The 20,678-nt window shown below is 37.4% G+C and overlaps 3 protein-coding genes and 2 pseudogenes across 4 annotated transcripts; 1 reads left to right on the forward strand and 4 right to left on the reverse strand.

Moving 5' to 3' along the window:
* Positions 1-3,654: 3,654 nt before the first annotated feature.
* LOC120171420 (G-type lectin S-receptor-like serine/threonine-protein kinase At2g19130) lies at positions 3,655-6,169 on the reverse strand. The gene is given in 2 exon segments (XM_039179126.1): positions 3,655-4,873; positions 4,875-6,169. Coding segments are annotated over 2 exon segments (2,454 nt in total). The 5' UTR covers positions 6,146-6,169; the 3' UTR covers positions 3,655-3,690.
* Positions 6,170-7,355: 1,186 nt separating this feature from the next.
* On the reverse strand, positions 7,356-10,203 carry LOC120171524 (annotated as a pseudogene).
* A 145-nt stretch (positions 10,204-10,348) lies between these two features.
* Positions 10,349-11,456, reverse strand: LOC120171525 (annotated as a pseudogene).
* Positions 11,457-14,418: 2,962 nt separating this feature from the next.
* On the forward strand, positions 14,419-16,341 carry LOC120171422 (universal stress protein PHOS34-like). Of its 2 annotated transcripts, none has more exons than XR_005520874.1 (3): positions 14,419-15,312; positions 15,673-15,717; positions 16,149-16,341. XR_005520874.1 is itself a non-coding variant. In XM_039179128.1 (3 exons), coding segments are annotated over exons 1-2 (762 nt in total). In that variant the 5' UTR covers positions 14,419-14,525; the 3' UTR covers positions 15,674-15,717; positions 16,149-16,341. The 2 variants fall into 2 exon arrangements, 1 of the variants encoding a protein (XP_039035059.1); XM_039179128.1 differs by having other exon boundaries at positions 14,419-15,286.
* A 255-nt stretch (positions 16,342-16,596) lies between these two features.
* On the reverse strand, positions 16,597-19,506 carry LOC120171421. Its single transcript, XM_039179127.1, has 4 exons — positions 19,066-19,506; positions 17,726-18,968; positions 17,441-17,587; positions 16,597-17,326 (listed from the first exon to the last, which is right to left on the reverse strand). Exons 1-4 carry the CDS (start codon positions 19,114-19,116, stop codon positions 16,722-16,724), a joined length of 2,046 nt encoding a protein of 681 aa, XP_039035058.1. The 5' UTR covers positions 19,117-19,506; the 3' UTR covers positions 16,597-16,721.
* Positions 19,507-20,678: the final 1,172 nt, after the last annotated feature.

Genomic DNA, 20,678 nt, shown 5'->3' on the forward strand with positions numbered 1-20,678 from the left:
AATTAAATTAAAAAATTAAATTTCAATGATCAAAATAGGAATGAGAAGATAGTTAAAGGATAAATGACGTAATTTACCCATAAAAGGTGTCAAGTTGTAATAGTTCCGTTAAGTTTTTAACTGCGGGTACAAAAATGAAACAAAAACTAATTGTTATATATTATTTTGAAAAAAAATAAAAGTTTAAGTATTAAAATGAACTAAAATAATGGTTTAGGTAAACACATAATTTACCTCTGATTCTATTACTATTTAATTTATTATTTATATTGGTCATCGGTTTAGTTATATATTAATGATTGAATATAATTGACGAATCAAATTATCTTAGTAGTTAAAATGATGATTGTTATCTTGTAAATTTCGAGTTTGAACATCAATGATTGCAAGGTATTTGAGCATTTATCGACAAATAGTTAAGAGTCTTTAGAATATATATCATCAATTATAATTATAATAGATTAATAAGAAAAATGTTTGAATATAATTATATAGTTAGATGACTCAACAAAACATCATCTTATAATCGAAAGATCATTTTAATAATTAATAGACTTAACAAAATAATATTTTATTATTTTATATATTAATGATATATAATTTTACTATTAACTATTAAGCTTATAAAAAATATCAAATTTATTGAGTGGGAACACTAAGAATCGACCTAGAAAATTAATTAGCTGACCCTTATTCCCATATGTAATGGTGTAAGGAGAAAGTAGGATAGTAGGAGACCTCCAAATTATGAAATGCCTCCGTAAGACTCGATCCCATGATGACACGATAAACCAATATCATCAAGTAATTTCTACTCGTTGGATGTGATTATAAACCGATACGACAGTTTCCGCCGATATCCTTATCTGTCATGCTTAGCCACTTTATCTTTACTATATTAAATATTTTTGCTCTATTCATTAAAGTACAATATTGAATCTAGGATTATAAATGAATCGAACCAATACGAACGAGATATGTTCATATTCGTTCGTTTAATTTTAACTAAACAAATGAATGAACACGAACATAAACGAACGGAAAATTTATTGTTCGTGTTCGTTTGTTAAGGAATGTAGTTTGTTCGTGTTCGTTCATGTTAATTCGTTTAAATGACAAACGAACACAAATGAACAAACATAAACAAACAGATGTAAACGGACATAAACGAACGTAAACGAACGAACGTAAACAAACAAATAAATGAACGTAAACGAATATAAATGAAAATAATTTTTTTCTTTCCTAACAATTTTAGGATTATATTTTATTTAATTGTTTTGAATTTTTTCTATTTGTATTTAAAATTAATTTAATTTTAAAATATTTATGTGTATTATATTAAAATTTATTGGGGTTTAATATTTTAAATTGGTCTAGAAAGATTGTATTAAACATAAATGAACATAAAAGAACGAACATAAATGAATGAACTTAAACGAACAGAAATGAATATATTACCGAGCAAGCTATTTTACAGATCCTGGACACCTCTATCTTTGGATTTGGAATGAAACTTACTTATCTAAAAATTTGATCGTCAACGTGGTTAAACAGTGCCAAATCAGAAGTCTAAATGCATCACATCAGGTTTATGTTATTATCGTAACAGGTATTAACGACGAGTGACCTATTATCCAATTTATTATAAATTGATAATATTAATAATCAATTTATTACTTTTTTTTTTAATTTTAGCAGGAAAAATGAAAATTCACGCCAACTTTAGTAAATATTTGTGTAGTTTACCTTATTCTAAACTAAGGGTGTAATCATCGTAACCGATAAAATAATAATTTATTAAATAAAGGGTAAACTACACCAATAGTCCCTATTTTTGAATAAATTTTTGTTTTTCGCATTGAAGTTTTATAAGTAACAAATTGATCACTAACGTTATTGATTTGTAATAAAATAATCACTCCACCGTCGTCTTCATTAAATTGATGATGTGACAACATTAACAAAAAAGGTTAAGATTTGGTTTACCCCTAAACTTCAGCTAAAACATCAAATAAGTTCTTGAACAATTATTTTATATCTATTTTACCCCCCGAAAACTTTCTAATTTTCATTTTTTTTAAACACCGATCACCTCCGCTATATTCATGTAAACCACTGTTCAGGCAGCACCAACAAAGGCAGCAGTCCCTTCACCAGCCTACTTCACGACAGCAATGTAGGACCCACCAACAACCAAACCGACAGCAACAATTACCACTCGTATTCAAGATTGAAATGCTTCTTCAGCACACCCTTGAACAAACCAGGCAAATCCATGCTCTCGTGGTCGTCATGACCCAATTCGATGATTCCAAGTTTAGCCATTCAGCACAATTCAATCCCCTTATGACATCTTACACTAAAAACAACCAACCGCATTGTGCACTTGACATCCATGCTTATTTGAGAATAATGGACAATGAAGTTGATTACTTCATGGTCTCAGCAGTCCTGAAAGCATGCAGTCTTGTTTCAACGACCCAGTTGGGAAAAGGAAATACATAGCTTTACAGTGAAGAATGGATTGACTGAAGATGTTGCAAGTAATGCTTTGATACAAATGCATAATGAATGTGATAGTGTGGTCTCTGCCAGATTATTGTTTGACAATATGCGTCAAAGTGTTGTGCTTTGGAGACAATGATTAGATGCTATGCTAGAGGAAAATTGTATAAAGAGGCACTGGAGACTACATGAAAGATGCAAAATTTACGAACAAGACCTAGTGAAGTTGCCATGATTAGCATGATTGATTTATTTGCAGACCTCATGGATGCTGAAATGGGAAAAGTGATACATGCTTATGCTACAAGGAATCTTGAGAAAATGGGTGTTCATTTAGCTACGGCTTTCATTCATATGTATGCCAAAAGTGAAAATTTAGCTTATTCATGTACTGTTATCATAGCTGGGAAAACTACATGTTTATATTATGAGAAATGGGATTTGTGTCTTTGGCTCTTTCTACAGCTTAGGTTGATATGTATGGGAAACGCTGGGAGATAAAGAATGCGGAAGCAGTTTTGGACTCAGTTAAGAATAAAGATGTTATGATCTGGAGTGCTATGATTGTAGCTTATTCACAACCTCATTGCCTAGATCAGGCTTTCGATGTTTTTGTTAAGACGAGGAACAAAGGAGTGAGGCCTAACCAAGTAACAATGGCTACCATGCTTTCACTTTGTGCAGAGACTGGAGCCATGATATGGCGAAATGGGTTCATACTGTCGTAGACAGAAGAGTTGTCGAAATAGATACAATATTAAAAACCGCACTTTTGGAAATGCATGCCTAGTGTGTAGACTAGGGTCTGCTGTTCTACGTTTGGGGTTGTTGGCTGTTAACCACAAGATTGGAGGTTCGAGCCCTCCTTCTAGGGGTATAATTTTTTTTAACTGTAAAAAGTTAAAATGCAAAACTCACCATTTTCAGTAGGTATGAAGAAACCATGATAGTTCATCTTAACTTAAACGATGATAAGATCAGTTATACACGGAACTCCAACGGTGGAATAATTTTCTACTTTTTAATTAATATAGTTTTGATAGCTTGTGGTATAATTATTAATGCCAGTGGCTTGCGTATCAAGAAACTAATGGAAAAAACAACACCGGATTTGTATATACTAACATGAAACCTAACTACCTTATTTTAAAGACTGATGTTCGAGATTCATGAACTCATCGATTATGTGTTGCTCTTAGCTTGAGAAGACGCGTTTGAAGTGTTGCTTGGTGTTTGTGAGCTCGGGCTTGAAGATGACTCTGTGAAGAAGATTATATGCTCTGAGTTGTCGGCCAGCACTTGTAGGGACCTTGGAACCGGAGGCACGTTCACCTCCAAAACACCCTCTAGGATCTGAACCACCTGACCCATTGATGGCCTGTGAGTTTCATCGTCTTGGACGCACCAACAAGCCACTTTACATATTCTCGATAGCTCGTCGACAGGAGCATCTCCGTTCAATCGGGGGTCTAATAGGCTAAGGACATCACCGTCTTGGGTTATTGCGCGAGCGACTGAAGTTGGAAAGAATCTAACTTTTCCTTCTTCATTCTGTTCCGAATTTCTCCTTCCAGATACAAACTCAAACAGCATCATCCCGTAGCTGTAGACATCGGCTTTAGCTGTAATGGCGACTCCCGAAATCCACTCGGGTGCAAGATAGCCTCTTGTGCCTCTCATAGTTGTCAGGACCCTACTGAACTCCCTACCGATAAGCTTTGCGAGGCCGAAATCTGCAACTTTGGGATAGAGTTCGGCGTCCAAAAGAATGTTCTCCGGCTTGATGTCACAATGAATAATATAATCTCTGCATTTCTCGTGAAGATATGTTAAGCCTCTAGCCGTGCCGAGTGCAATCTGGTACCTTGTTTTCCACGCTAGGGGTTCAGACTTATCTTCAAGGAACAGATGGGCATCTAAAGAACCATTCGGCATGTAATCGTAGACCAACAACTTCCTCGTACCTTCGGAGCAGAATCCACGAAGGCGGACTAAATTAACATGTTGAACCGTCCCAATCGTGCTCACCTCCGATCGAAATTGCTTCTCTCCCTGACCGATGTTCTCAAGCTGCTTCACAGCTATGATACTCAAATCCGGCAACGTTCCTTTGAAAACAGAACCAAAGCCTCCTCCCCCAAGTTTCTCAGAAAAATTCTTCGTTGCACTCTGTAAATTCCGATACCCGAAAGCTAGAAGCGAACCTTCAACTTTCGGATTCATCATTATCCGCCTCATCCATCTCAAGATTGCAAATATCACAACGCATAGGACTAAACCAACGCCACCTGCAACTGCTCCAATAATGATCCCATTGTTGTTGCTCGAACTCGGAAACTCGGATGCCGCTAATCGGATATATAGTTCTGCCATCGCCAGTATCTGCCGAATATTGTTGCAGATCCAAGAGTTCTGTCCTCCAAATTCGACAGCCATCACTATCATAAGCATAAGCAGTGCAATTGCAATACTCAAGGCAAGCGGATTCACATTCCAACATGCTCCCAACGCTCATAGATTGAGCACGTTCAGGCAATTTTACATTGGGGCTTTCCAGGAATTTATTGGTCCTTCCGGTAACAAGGTTGGGATCCTCCTCGCACTGCAGTCTGGTTGTCCTCTCACACCCATCGGAAAAATCGCTCAGATTCCAATTGGCTTCCGATTTGGGATGGAAACCTCTCAGGCACCTACAGAAAGGTAGACCAATCTCATTGCAGCTGCTAAAAGCCCCACAAAAAGCATAAACCTGGCATTGCTGTCTCGGCATCGACCAAAACAGATTCCACTGCCGGCTACTTTCCAACCATGACAGTTGCTGAATCTGCCCCGAATAATGCATGACGAATCGTGATGTCGTCTCGTTCCTGTAAAGCGAATAAGTAAAATAACTCTCGTTCTCTTCCGAATGAAAGCTGAAATTGTAGATATAATTCAATCGCATTTCCGGAACGTCTCTGAAAAGCCTCGACTGTTCATCCCAAGGTCCACTCGACCAGTACTGCCTGGTCTGGTTCCACCGGATAATATACGAATTGTTTCCGGCGGGATCTAACTCGAGAGAGAAGAGACCCGGAGCAGGATCTTCTGAATTCTTCCATGATGTAAGAAGCTGGCTTCGATTGGTTCGTTTATTTAAGCTAAGCTTGCCACCGGGAAGCCATGTGTGTGTGGGATGATCTAAACTTTGCCACAAAGGTGCCGATGAACTCGGACCATCTCTTAAAACAAGATTTCCACCATCTTCAAGGACTGCAACTACAGACCTCGAGTTGGTTGAGCTAATATTCGTGGACCAAATTTCCACTTGGGATCCGTTGATCAAAACTAAGTTACCATCATCAGATATTTTCAGTTCTGAAGAGTGAATATCACGCACTGGTGTCTCTCTGTTGGCTACCCAAACTGGGGTCTGCATAGAGATCTTTGCGTACCAGATGCCTATGTAGTAGTTGAAAGAGTTACCTGGTGTGAAGAATCCCAACACGAAGTTCCCATCCGATGAAACAATGGTTTGATCACCGGAGAGAGATTGATTTGCCGTGATGGTGTCTGCTCCAAAGGAGATTTGGCTCTTGAAAAACCAAATAAAGACTAGTACGGAAAGTTTCAGCCATGGATTCTTCATGTTTTCCATGGCTGTAAAGTGGATTACTTGCAAAGGAAACAACAGAGATATTTTAAAGGAAGATTGATAATCTGGTTAAAATATATACTCCATAAGATAGGAAAGAACGAAACATGTCTGCGGGTAGTTTTATTGTTGCAGAATGGCCTTTGTTTTCTCCCTTGCTGAACATGGGACATGGGCATTTAGTAACGTGGAATCTCAGATATAAGTCATCTTCCTCCATTGATTATGAATAGAAGTGGAAGACCATGTCAAATGAGAAATTGATTTTGGACCGTAGAATGGAAGTTCAAATTAATCATAAAATTCAATTGAAGACCTACAAACTATGACCCTGATCAAGAATTGGAATAGTGATTTTATGACCTTTTCTTTAAGCATCAATGGCAGTCATGAGAAGGAACAAAAAAAATCAAATCATAATAAGACTGAAAAACATAAAAACTGTCTACCAAAATCAAAGGATTTAGGACTAGTCATCAGGATGAAGGTAAAGTTGAACATAAAACCATCAAAACAAAAGGTCGAACAAGCTTATAATTCGGGATCTACATTAATTGGATTCGATTGTGTTTTTAGTTAATCTAAATTCGATTCGAGTATTATATTTATTCGCTCGTTATCCAATTCAATCGGATATAAAGAAACCTTACTTGACCTAAAATCTGGTCCAGTGTTTGGGGTAAAATCTCGTACTCAATCCAACATATGGTATATCATTTTGATAGACCTTTAGACTAAAGCCTTGTTAATTATCACCTCATGTAAAATCAGATCTCATTGATGATTTTAGGTTTAGAGACTAATGCCCCTCAAATCACATATATGCTAATTAGCTATGAGTCTACCATCAAGAAACTGACTTGTAAGAATAGTTTGGCAATAGCCATTAAAGGTGCACAACATAAGCCAAATTGCATGTCCAATGCGCTTTCAGTATATTCTTTCCATGCCTAAGGACTCATTGACGCTTATTGTTGCGTCGGTGAAGATAAATATGTGCTCCTCTTCATTACTGATATCTTGTAGAAATCGAGGAATTGGAGGAAGTTTTACATCCAAAGTTCCTTCAAGAAGCTGAACTACCTGTCCCAAAGATGGCCTTTGGATTTCATGATCTTGTATACACCAACAAGCCATTTTACAAGTTCTAGGGAGATCATTGCCTTCGGTCAATTGCCGAGCAACCCAGACCGGAAAGAATGTACCTTCTTCATCACTCGTGTGCTCGAAATTTCTCCTTCCCGATACAAGTCCCTCTCATGGTGGTTAGGACCCGACTAAACTCTCGTCCTACAACCTTTGCTAGCCCAAAATCTGCCAATTTTGGACAATTGTCGACATCTAAAAGAATGTTTTCTGGCTTGATGTCACAGTGAATGATATTGTCTACACAATTCTAATGGAGATAAGCCAAGCCTCTTGCTGCGCCAAGTGCAATTTGGTATCTTGTGTTCCAATCAAGAGGTTCTGAATCTTTTGCATGGAAAAGATGTCTGTCCAAAGATCCTTTCGGCATGAAAACGTATACCAACGACTTTCTTGAACCCTCGGAGCAGAAGCCACAAAGACGAACTAGATTAACAAGGTTGATCTTCCCGATTGTACCGATTGTTAAAGTGGTAGTTCAGATCATAAGAAAACCAAGAGAATATTAGTATATCATATATCAATTTATAACCGTCTATTTTTGTTAAATCCGTTGTAACAGATTTCTAGTCAGTTGGGCTAGTTAGATGGACTTATCTGTATATATAGTGAGCATGTCCACTATTTAGAATTAGAATGAATATTTTCTTATTTTCCTAAATCATTGTATCTTTCTACTTCACATTCTGAAATATCACTGTCTTCTAACCTTCTTCTCTCTTGCACTTCCAGTTCACCATAGCTAGATCGTTTGTAGCTACTTTGTTTGATTTCTGTTATGGTATCTTGTTTGCCTCTACTAGACTGTTTTCTACTAAGAAAATTAATGTGACGTTAGACGATCACAATTACCTTATATGGCATCAACAAGTTTTTCTGACAATTAAAACTCATAGAATTCAGAAGTACATAGACTCTAATATTTCTTGGCCTACTCAGTATGTAACAAGAGATGGTGTAGTTAGTCTGAATCCTGAATATGAACTTTATGAAGAGCAAGATGGAGGGCTTGCTTCCTGGTTGCTCTCCACTGTTAGTGAGGAAGTCCTACCACATCTCATAGGTCTTAATACTGTTGCTGAGATCTGGAATACTCTGCATATGTTATACAATGGCAAAACTACTTCTAGATTGATGTCATATTGGAGAATGCTTCATTCACAGAGAAAGGGAGATATGAGTATGAGAGATTATATGATGAAAATTAAATCTGTATGTGACAATTTAGCCAGTTGTGGTGAGATAATATCATAACATGAACACATCACTGCTATATTGAATGGTCTGCCACCTGAGTTTGAGTCAGTTATCAATGTTATAACTGCTACCCTCACTCCTCCAGATCTAAGATCTGTCAGCACCATATTACTGGATGCTGAAACTAGACAATCACAGTCCTTTAACCATGTCACAGCTTGTGCTCATATTATTACTCAAGCTACAAGTGATCAAGTGACCTCCAATAATACTTCACATTCTGAATATCAGTATAAGGGTGAACTTGTTGATAATATTGGTCAAAATTTCAGTAACAGTAACAGCAGTAATAGGGGCAGAGGTCGAGGACGATTTTCATCCTCTTGACCACAGTGTCAATTGTGTGGTCGGATGGGACATCTTGTTGAAAGATGCTATTATAGATTTGATATGAACTATAAAAATGAATCCTCTCGGCCTACAAAAAACACTAACTCTAAAGGTTATTCCAATATTCAAGCCAATGTCAACTCGTATAGTCCCAGCAGTGACAACTTCAACTCTTATAATCCAGTGTATTATACACGTTCTGCACCTCAAATTCCTCATCTTCAACACAACAACACACTAACTCCTTCCCATCTTCACTTTTCTACTCAAAGCCAGGAGGCTAACACATGTATATTTCCTCTGCTAACCTTCCATTTAGGAATGCATTATTGATGTCGATTTGCCTAAGTGGCCATTCTTTCATGACAACAACAGCCAGTACAATTCTTATCGTACTTGCTCGAACTACTGGACTAAATGTCTCATAGAAGTCTCTCCCTACCATTTGAGAATACCCCTTGGCCACTAGGCGAGCTTTAAGTCTGTCAACTGACCCATCTGGCTTCCTTTTCACTTTAAAAAGCCACTTGCAACCCACTGCTTTACGCGCTCGAGGCAGAGGCTTTAACTCCGATTTCTGCACGGAATTGTTTCTCTCCCTGATTGATGCTCTCAAGTTTCTTTATAGCTATAATCCTTCCATCTGGCAAAGTCTTTTTGAAAACATAACCAAAGCCTAATTTTCCCAGTTTTTCAGAGAATTTCTTGGTTTCCTTCACTAAGTCTCTATATCCAAAAATGACGAGTGAACCTGATTCTAGTTCTGTACTGATACTTGTTCGCCTCCTCGCTTTCACGATTATTAACATGATAAGGCCTAAAAGGAGTAGTCCTGCAGAAACCGCAATTGCAACAACCATCACTGACTTCTTATTTGCGGGACTAATTGCACTAGGAAATTCAGAAGACGCCAGCTTGATATACAGAGTTTTCCCGGTGGTATTATCATCTTGCCCAAGTAGTTGCAGATTCAAGAGATATCCAATCCAAATCGAGCACTGATTGTTCTCAAAAGCATAAGCTGTATAAGAGCAAAATTCTAGGCCGCTGAAAACCATTTTATTTTGTTCAGGACCTTCAGGTAAATTTGAGTAGCGACTTTCTAGAAATCGATCCCCCCTTCCGATACCAACACTAGCATTTACACACCTTTCAGAATAATGCTGCTTGTTGCAGTTCTGTTCGGAGGATGGCTGAAACCCCGTCAGACAATCACAAGCCACATAGCTATTGTCATTGCAGCTGCTAAAAGCACCACAAAGAGCATAAACCCGGCATTGTTGTCTCCGATTCCACCAATATAGATTCCACTGCTGTTGGGAAATCATGCTAAGTAACACAGGAAATAAACGAACAGTAAAGAAAATAAAGAACACAAAATTCAACGAGGTTCGGTAAGGTGCCTATATCCTCAGAAGCGACGAGCGGCTGTTTTATTATTGTTAGCAATAATTGATAATAATTAGGTTATAATTACATCATATAAAAGTAACCTGGTACAATTACCAAAATAACCCCGTACCATGACAATTGTTTAATCTGCCCCGAATAATCCATAATGAATCGAGATATAATCTCAGAATCATTGAGGTAATAAGTAATATAACTCACGTTCTCGTCCGAATGAAAGCTGAAATAGTAGAGATTCATGAAATGGAAGAGATAATTCAATCGCATTTCCGGAACGTCTCTGAAAGTCCTCGACTGTTCATCCCAAGGTCCACTCGACCAGTACTGCCTGATCCCGTTCCACCGAATAATAATTGAATTGGTTCCAGCGGGATCTAGCTCGAGAGAGAAGAGACTCGGAGTAGGATCTTCTGAACTTTTCCATGACGTAAGAAGCTGGCTTCGATTGGTTCGTTTATTAAAGCTAAGCTTGCCACCAGGAAGCCATGTGCGCGCGGGATGATCTAAACTTTGCCACAACAGTGCCGATAAATTTATACACCATCTCTCAAAACAAGATTCCCATCATCTTCAAGGACTGCAACTACATAACTTGAGTTGCTCGAGCTAATATTTATGGACCAAATTTCTACTTGGGATCCGTTGACCAAAACTAAGTTACCATCAGATATTTTCAGTTCTGAAAAGTGTATATCACGCACTGGTGTCTCTCTGTTGGCTACCCAAACTGGGGTTTGCTCGGAGATCTTACCATACGAGATGCCTATGTAGTAGTTGGAAGGGTTACCTGGTGCGAAGAAGCCCAACACAAAGTTTCCACCCGATGAAACAATGGTTTGATTACCGGTAAGAGACTGCTTTACGGAGATGGTGTCTACACCAAAGGAGAGTCGGCAGTTGAAAAACCAAGTAAAGAGTAATACAGGAAGTTTTTCAGCCATGGATTCTTCATGCTGACCATTGCTGTAAGCCTGTCTGAGGATTCCTTTCCTGGCAAGGGAAAACAACACAGATATATTCCAAAGCACGACGAAAAGGCTGCTTAAAATAGGAGAAGAAGAAGAAGAACACGTCACAGCTTGCTAAAACAGAACATGTCTAAGGAAGTGAACGGCTGCCATTGGGGTTAGTTTCGTTGTTGCATCTTAATCGAAGATCGTTGAGAGGACGAGTATAGCGTTCGGTCGAAATCATTAAATAAAAAATGAAGGAGTCAACTAAAAACAACAGGGTAGGCCTACTCAAAATAATAATAATAACAGGGTAAGCTTTCTTGGTCAATCGGTAATTGATTTTTTTAGTGAGCTGATGTTCAAAGAGCAATGCCATTTTAAGTATAACTCGCGGTAGCCCGGTAAAGGAACTGAAATAATACAATCAGGTTTCGTTTACGTTCGTTCGTTTAGTTTTAACTGAATAAATAAACTAACGCAAACAACTACAAGAACAAATATTTTTTGCTCATATTCGTTTATTAACGAATATAGTTTATTCATGTTCGTTTGTTAAAATGATAAACGATTACAAACAAACGAATATAAAACTAAATGTATTTATATTTGAGAAGAGTTTACTCTTTCTAAATAATTTTAGGATTTATAATTTTATTTAATTGATTTGAGTATTTTTTATTAGGTTTAAAATTAATTGGGTTTTAAAATAAGGTAAATTGTGCATTTAGTACCTAAACTATTAGTTTTGATCCATTTTAGTACCTAATTTTTCAATTTTTTTAAAATCATACATAATGTTTAGTTTTTGTTTCATTTTAGTACCTAAAATTTCATTTTTTTCAAAAAATAAAATTAAAATTTGAATAGGGGTACTAAAATGAAACAAAAACTAAATTTTAGATATGATTTTGAAAAAATTAGAAGTTTAGGTACTAAAATGAACCAAACTAATAGTTTATGTACTAAAAGCATAATTTACGCTTTAAAATATTGGTGAGTTTAATGTTAAAGTTTAGTAGCTCTTAATATTTTAAACGAATCCGAAGATTGAACTAGATACAAACAAACGATCATAAGCGAACATATTATCAAATGTTTAAGAATGTAAATGAATGAACGAGCTTTTTGCTTGTGTTCATTTATTTAATTAAACGAATATAAAATACTGTTCATGTTTGGTCGTTTAATAAATAAACAAATTTTTCGTCAAACGATTCACGAACGATACACTAAATGTTTGGTTTGTTTACAAACCTTGCAGTCATCCTCATTTAATAATAAACAAAATAGTGTATTATTATTATTTTGGGTAACGTACAAAAATGATCCTTTTACTATAAGATATTACTTTGTTGATTTTTTTATTATTAAAAATTACAAAATGATCCTCTGATTATGGGGAGTTGCTTTGTTGAGTCACTTGACTATTAAAAGTTACAAAATGGTCACCCGACTATTCATTATGTTCCAAGCTCGCCATTTTTCGTTAAAAATTAATGGTCATCTGAGTTGAACGTTAACATGCCGACTGAGATACGACGAAGGACTCAACAAAGTAATTCCCTATAGTCGGAGGATAATTTTATAACTTTTAATAGTTGTGAGACTAAATAAAGTAATATCATATAGTCAGGGGACCATCTGTGTACTTTACCCTATTATTTTATATTAATCTATGGCAATTACAAGTGATAGTATATGTTCTAAAGACTTTAAACCATTTTACAATGAACACTCGAATACTTTGTAGTCGTGGTCGAATTCAAAATCATTAGGTACAACAACCATCCTTTAACTATTAACTACCAAACTTACAATTAAGTCTATTAGGTATAATTTACCGTAACTTTTATTAAAAAAAAGTTATAGAAAACATTTTTTAATAGTCCGAGTGATTATAATACAGAATATGTTCGCATTTTTTCTTAATCATTGACAACGCGCTCACGTCATGTTCATGCAGCTGCTCGAATTAAGAATCTTTAAAAATAAAATTAATATTGTTTTCTTTTATTACGGATATCACTTAATAAGCTCGAAAAATATTAAAATTATTTGAAGAAAACAATTTCAAAGAATTATATGTTTGTAATAAGATATTTAACGAATCAAATGTATGAATTAATACCACTTGTGCAATAGGGTTGCGTGGAAGCGTTTGAGGGTCGAAAGAGGATGATTTCGTGGTCCAATCCCAACATTAAATTGGGGATTGCAAACCCTTTTAATAAACTTATGGAGGCATCAACTGCTTTATTCAATCCATTGGCGCTTCAGTTTTGTCGCCAATGTCACTGCTGACGCTAATCTTAATATATAAGGTGACGCATCCTGCAACTCTTTAAAATTCATAATTGGGGTAAACTGGTTTTTGGTAGTTGTAGTTAATAATTATTTTCAAAACAGTCCTTACACATTTTTACCCGCGTTAATCTCTGAATTTAGATTTTTTTTGTCATTTTTATTACAAGACACTATAACGTTCGGAAAAAAAATGATCATCCAACTCAGTTGGTAGAGCACAAGGTTTTTAACCTTGAGGTCGTGGGATCGAGTCTCATGGAGGGCATTTCATAATTTGGAGGTCTTCTACGGAAGTTGCTTTCAACCTAGTGCTGGGAACAACCTACTATCTTACCTCCCCTTACCCCATTATATATGGGGATAAGGGACAACCATTTACACTATAACATTCGAAGTATCACATCGCTAAAGGATCAAAACGAAAAAAAAATCAAATTCAGGAATTAACGGCCACTAAATAAAGTTTAGCAACCAAATTTGGAAAAAAGATGCCTAATTTGAGGATTAAAAGTCAATAAATAATTTACGCACATCATAAAAATGTTTCGAGTTAAATTTATAACAGAACTAAGTTAAATTAACAAAATATATGAACGTTGAAGGCTAAATTTATTATTATATCAATTAAAATTATATAAAAATAAGAAAATTTTTAATTTCATATTTAATTATCCTTGAGTCCTCTCTTGTGAAACTGATAGGGATTAAATTGGTCCTTTTCCATAGGACCAATTTGACTAATCTTGAAACTATGAGAGACCTAAAATGCCATTTTACATTATTTTTTTAAAAAAAGACAAAGGTTGTTAGCAGAAACACGAGAGCGAAAAAAGTTGGGTATGAACATAGTTTACATAAGAGGCGAATTAGCGTTACTCGTGTCAGCATATCTGAGAGTTGGCCGATATTTATCTGATTTTCACTTTGCCGAAGCTCAAAGAGGTCAATCGATTCTTCAGTTTCACAGAAAATCTTTTCTTCCGATGGATCCGCAACACCACCAGCAATCGGAACCGGAGCTCCAGGTTTCGTCCTTGGATCCGCTCCGTATCCAACCCACTTCTCCTCGTGTCCCTTTGACCACCCCAGTCTCCGGTTCCCAGCGCCGCGTCGCCATCGCCGTCGACTTAAGCGACGAGAGTGCTTACGCCGTTCGATGGGCCGTTCAGAACTACCTTCATCCGGGAGACTCGGTCGTTCTCCTCCACGTCCGTCCGACATCCGTCCTTTACGGTGCCGACTGGGGCTCCATCAAACTCCAAATCAACCCTAACTCCACGAAGAATCACGAAAGCGCCACGGCCTTCAGGGGCGAGCAACCCGAAGCGGAGTCGCAGCAGAAGCTCGAGAACGATTTCGACGTCTTCACGACGACGAAGGCGAACACGCTGGCGCAGCCGTTAGTGGATGCTCAGGTTCCGTTTAAAATCCACATAGTGAAAGACCATGACATGAAAGAGAGGTTGTGTTTGGAAGTTGAGAGGTTAGGTTTGAGTGCGGTGATCATGGGGAGCAGAGGATTCGGAGCCACCAGGAGACCCAACAAAGGAAGGCTAGGAAGCGTTAGCGACTATTGCGTCCAACACTGCATTTGTCCGGTGGTGGTGGTCCGGTACCCAGAGGAGGAAGAGAACGGGGTAGCGAAGAAGAGCATTGTTGAAGAAGATGTAGAGCTGCAGCCTGTGCCTGAAGAGGAACCAGAGTACCATGATGCAGAAGAAGAGCATACTGGGTTTTCAAATTGGTGATTGATTTTGATTTTGTTAAATGGTAATTTAGTTTTTGGCTCTATGAACATGATGAAATCCTTGTTAAAAGTTCAAAACACGATAAGCTAAAGTCAGGATAGAATATAATTATCAGTTTATGACTAATGGGAAGCAAAAACTAAGAAGTGGAAGCCTGAATTGAGCTTTTCCTTTATCGTCGAGGGCTGTACTAAATTCAGTGCATGAAGTGACCGCATAGTAATTTAGGGTTTAGGCCTTACATGATGTTTTTGGTGTTACAATAGTTCTTAGAGCTGTAGAAACACGCTAGAGCTTAGTATCTATAAGAACTTTTATTCTTAAACGATTATGTATTTACTATTAAAGGTCTATTTCATTGGTTAATATTTCTTGTTTGCAGATGCTTAATATGACTCAGAGCAACGACGAATGCCCTCTTATTCAGGTAACTTAACATGGCTCCAAGCTTTAATCTGTTCGATGCCCTTTTTATGATTCTTTCTTTCCCTTCACCCCTTTTAATTGCTTCTTCATGGGAGCAGTGACCGAACTCTTCGTAACTAGTGTAAAAACACTATTAATCATGTAATTTAGTGCATTACTTGCAGTTTTCAAACTTATAGTTTGGATTTCCACCGATTAACCTCTTCTGCTTGGTATGAAGGATGAAAACGAGGGAAATGGGTGAGGATGGAAAAGGTCATAATCTATTGGTTAAGCTATGAAGTAAGAAAGTGGTTACAAATCGATTAATAAATTTTTCATCCTTACTCATTTCCGTACATACCAAGCAAAGCCTAAGTTTGGGTTTTTTACTTTTGAATTACTGGATGTAGATGATTGATTACTGATATGGTCCCTGCACTAATATTGCAGCACCAAAGGATGAAAACCAATCCGAAATTTGAGGACTATGGTGGCAAAAGAAGTGTGAAAATGTTGTGCAGTGATGATCTTTATGCTTTGTATAGATGGATAGTAATAGGGCTCTTGGTTTTCGGTGTACTTCCTGTTAGTTGCTTTGTTTCGACACTTAACTGTTCAATGCCTATGTATATGGTTTGCTGCACTCGGTTTCTCTCTGTTTCTTAGTAATAAGCATTTGCCTTTCCACAGCATGTTAACAATATCAAAGCCGAATCGACATAGTTTTGGCATTCTTAGTTATGTTGCATAATTGTGGAGCAAGTGACCACACACAGCTGGAACTTATGAATTTAACAAGAACAGGAAAGGACGATACAGAACATTATCTGCTTTCACGCATACATTATATAAGAAACTTATTAACGGAAGAACTGTAAGAAACTTCCATCCCATTATGGCAAATCTATTCTAAAAATGTCTGGTCACGCCAAATATCTTGAGTGACAATTTATTGCAGTTGCAACAAACAAAACTCGAATACAAAATAGTCTAAAACCACACAGCATAGCCAAGTACCTGATTTCACAGTTGCCCCAGACTTCCCTCGCTTTGGGTCCTTCGCATAGAAGCCTCCAGTTTAAAGTTCAGAAGTGCGCTACCAAGATCTATGTAATGATTCTGATGATTGGTAATCGTCTTCTTTCCACTAGGAAGAGGGTGGCGCCCGTGTCTGCCTCTGGACTGCATTGGGGATCCAGTGGCTTGACTTCTGTGGGATGACAAGGATGCACGGGCAGTGCCATGGTTATTCTTCCTTGTACCCCTGTGTTCTGGTCTATGGCCTCGATCAAATTGATGACTACTGATGCCTAGCCTTACCGATCGTTCTGCAGCATCCTTCACTTTAATAGCCTTTCGATTAAAGTAAATCAAATTCGGAAGAAGGCCTTGCAAATGCTTCTTCAGACATTCATCTCCTACATTCTTCTGTGCCGGGTTACCTTCCAAGCTGATGGCTTGCAAAGACTTATAGTTTGATGCGAGTTGGCCGAGACATTTGGCAGTAGAGATTTTGTTGAAACGTAAATCCAAAACTGTCAATTTTAAGAGACGGTGAAGACCCTCTACCTCGCTTATCTTGTTTCCAGCCAAGTATAACTCTTTAAGAGAGGAACAAGAAGCCAAACCTACAATGAATTATGTGACAGAGAGTACGTATACGATATCAAAAATATTGGAAGGTAAAGAGTATAGCAAAAGAAAAATAGAATAGCTAACAAGTTGCAGTTTGCCTTGCATACCATGACCAATTCTAAATATCCGGTTATAACTTAGATTCAGCACACGAAGTCGAGTAAGTTCACGTAAACCCTCGATGGTGGATATATTGTTCCTCGACAGATCCAACATGTGAAGTCCTCGAGGAAGAGCACCAGCAGTGATCCTTGCTGTAGTAGAAACAGAGATTGAGAAAGTATGCTTATGCGAAAGAATAGTTCCATGTACTCCTAATTATAAGACTTCAAAAGATGTCAAAATAGAAGATAAATACAGTACTAAAAATATTTGCAGTTGAAGATACTTGCCTATTGCATTTCCGGATAGATTAAGCACCTTCAAGCTGACAAATCCACTAAGAAATGGTATAACAACCAAGCTATGATTTGCCAGTTGAGCGGTGGTTGCCGAGGCACTCAAAGAAGATATGTATCTTTTAGCAGCTTCCATCTCAGGACTTGCCTTAACATCCACCTTTGCAGCACTTAAACCATTTGAGACAGCAGGTTCCACTTTCACCTGATCATCGGGGTGGGATATTTCAGATACGTCTTTGGATGGCTCTACATGTTGAAGATCATTTACCCAATCCTCAATTCGCTTAATCTTAAAATCCTTGCCAGTCGATTCATTGTGATTCGGAACCTGCAGTTCTTGCTGGATTTTCACCTCATCTGAAACTGGCACTATCCAGTCTTTTGCTGATGCAGAACAACTATAAGATTCATATCCCTCATAAGAGCTTTCAAAGTTAGTTTTATGACTCTTATGCTTGCCATCATCTCTTTCTTGTTCTCGCATTGCCTCTGTATCAACATCATGAATTAAAATCTCCTTTCTTCTCATGCTGAGAACATGTACATCCTCAGAGGATCTAGTACGATGGGTCAAATATTTTGGAGAAAGTACTCCAGAAATGAGTGTCGATGCAGCAATGTTTGGCATTGAACATGATTTTACAATCACATGTGCATCATTGGGTGTGTGGTAACCCGAGCCATTTTCATGCTCATAAAGCAAAGGTAAATTAGAGAAATCAGGGTAATCCTTTTCTGAAAGCTGAAGGTCTCCTATAGAGAAATCCGGCTCAATATTGACATGGTTAGAGCTTGCTTGAACAGAATCTGAGCACGGAGCATTTTGACTCACTACTGTATGTTTTCTGCCATCTTCAACCAACCCATGGTCATGGGAATCAGAAGAAAATCCCTGATCAGTCTCATCATCCGTGTCAACTTGTTGAGGAACTCTTCCTTCCAGGCAAAGTCCACTTCCTAGGGACAGACTCTTCTTAATATTGTGTAGATTCTGAAGGGCCCGGGAACCACTATCAAGATTGGTTTTGTCCTTCATTTCAAATGACTTCAAGCTATGGTAAATAGAAGAAGAATCTGTAACAGGTTTGACACGGTCATGACTCTCGGCATTCATTTCTACCTCTGGCAAGAATGACTCCATGTTTGTAGCTTTAATCGTATTCTTAGTGGCTTGAACTTGAGAAAAATCTTCTGAAGTCGTATGCATAGCTTCAACAGATGGCTGAACTGTTTTCTGATGGTCAAGTGGATACTCGAGTCAGGAAACACTACAGTATACAACCCAAATTTAACTGAAGTTTTCAAAAACCAGACACAAATCGCTGACTTACCTTTGGTTTCTGGCTTCCGATGTGAGCATTGAAGCATGAAAATCTAACCATCGTGGTGATGCAGATTAGCACTACATCCACACAAAACCTACCTTTCGTGTTACATAGAAAGCTATAAGCTTAAAACTACTGTAATCATTAACGTTCAAAATCTGGAGGCAAGCACCTAATTCTACTACTGTAAAAAAAGTGGCAAATTGTAATCGAACTTCAAGGTATTTTAACAACTACTGACATTAGCCATAATCAAGCGAAAGACCCTCCGAAACACGTCGCAGTCTCCAGATATGGGACGACCTTGATCTCCTTAAGCAAAGCAGAATCAGCTCTTTTTTGTCCCCCCACACCCACCTCGAGGTGCGAGAAAATTTCAGTTTCGTTGCAGCGGCCAGAGTGAACAAGAATCTTCAACAACTAGGAAAACAGAATCTCTAACAAGCATAAGAGACACTAGCCTGCCTGACAATAATAATGGAAGAGGATCACATAATCTACAAAGTAGATGTCGAAGCAGAAGAGTTCAGGCCAAGTAACGACGATAACGAAGACAACATGAAAATGTCGGATTGTTAGTCTCTAGATAGAAGAATCACAACATATATTTTAACAATCAAAACAGAATAGACAATCAGATTACAATGCTTCTTTGTCAGAAGGATTTGGAGAAAAACAAAAGGAAACTTCAAAATTCTTGTTACAAGGGCAAGTTGTAAACCACATAATCTCCAAATTCTTCTTTGTCAGATGGTATTCCTTGAATCTAGCAAGATTCCACTTTTATTCAATATATTCATTCAATGAAATCAAACATCCTCAAACAAATCAATTACAAATCCAGAACAAAATCTTGAGGTAAAGGAAAAAGAGATAAATCAACCTATGAAGGAGAAGACCATTCAACCGAATTGCACACCAAATACGACCAGAACCAATGGTCAAACAATGAACAGATAATTAGATTTCATATCGAACATATGAACACAACCCAATCAGCTACGTTTTAGGCTCAAAACAAAAATGCCAATGGAAACTAATCTAATGAAAATAAAAATAACTTAATCCCATCATTCGTTTGCCCTCATTCGAAGCAAACACGAACCCATAAAAAAGGCGGGTGATTCAGAACGAACAAAGATCCACATATAATACCCAGAATGAAAACAGGGTTATCTCATGGAACACGAAAGAACATTCAAAAACCAACCATTCATGGAAGCACACAAGAAGGAAAACCACCCAAATCGAATGAAAAGAAGAAGAAAGACCCATTAGATTATTCGTCTTGAAAGACTATTAACCCAAAAAAAAAAAGGAAAGAAGAAAGAACAACAATCTTACCTCTCAATAGTCAGATTATTTCAAGCAAAGAACTCTTCTTTTTTCCCCTTAAAAACGTGAGAGGCTGATTGCATCAACTAGAAAGATAGATAGAAAAAATAACAAAAATGAATAACAAGCACGTTGCTTCCTGTTTATCAGTTTTTGTATTTCTCAGCTATAAATTTGTGAAACCACGTACAGTTTTGTTTCCATTGAATGAACGGCGTAAGGCTAAGATATAATGCTAACCCTAAGCTTTTGCACTGATTTTAATAACACATATCAATGGCCTT

This window comes from Hibiscus syriacus, unplaced genomic scaffold (genome assembly GCF_006381635.1).
Source record: "Hibiscus syriacus cultivar Baekdansim isolate YM2019G1 unplaced genomic scaffold, ASM638163v2 tig00111834_pilon, whole genome shotgun sequence".
In the NCBI taxonomy this organism is placed as follows: Eukaryota; Viridiplantae; Streptophyta; class Magnoliopsida; order Malvales; family Malvaceae; genus Hibiscus; species Hibiscus syriacus.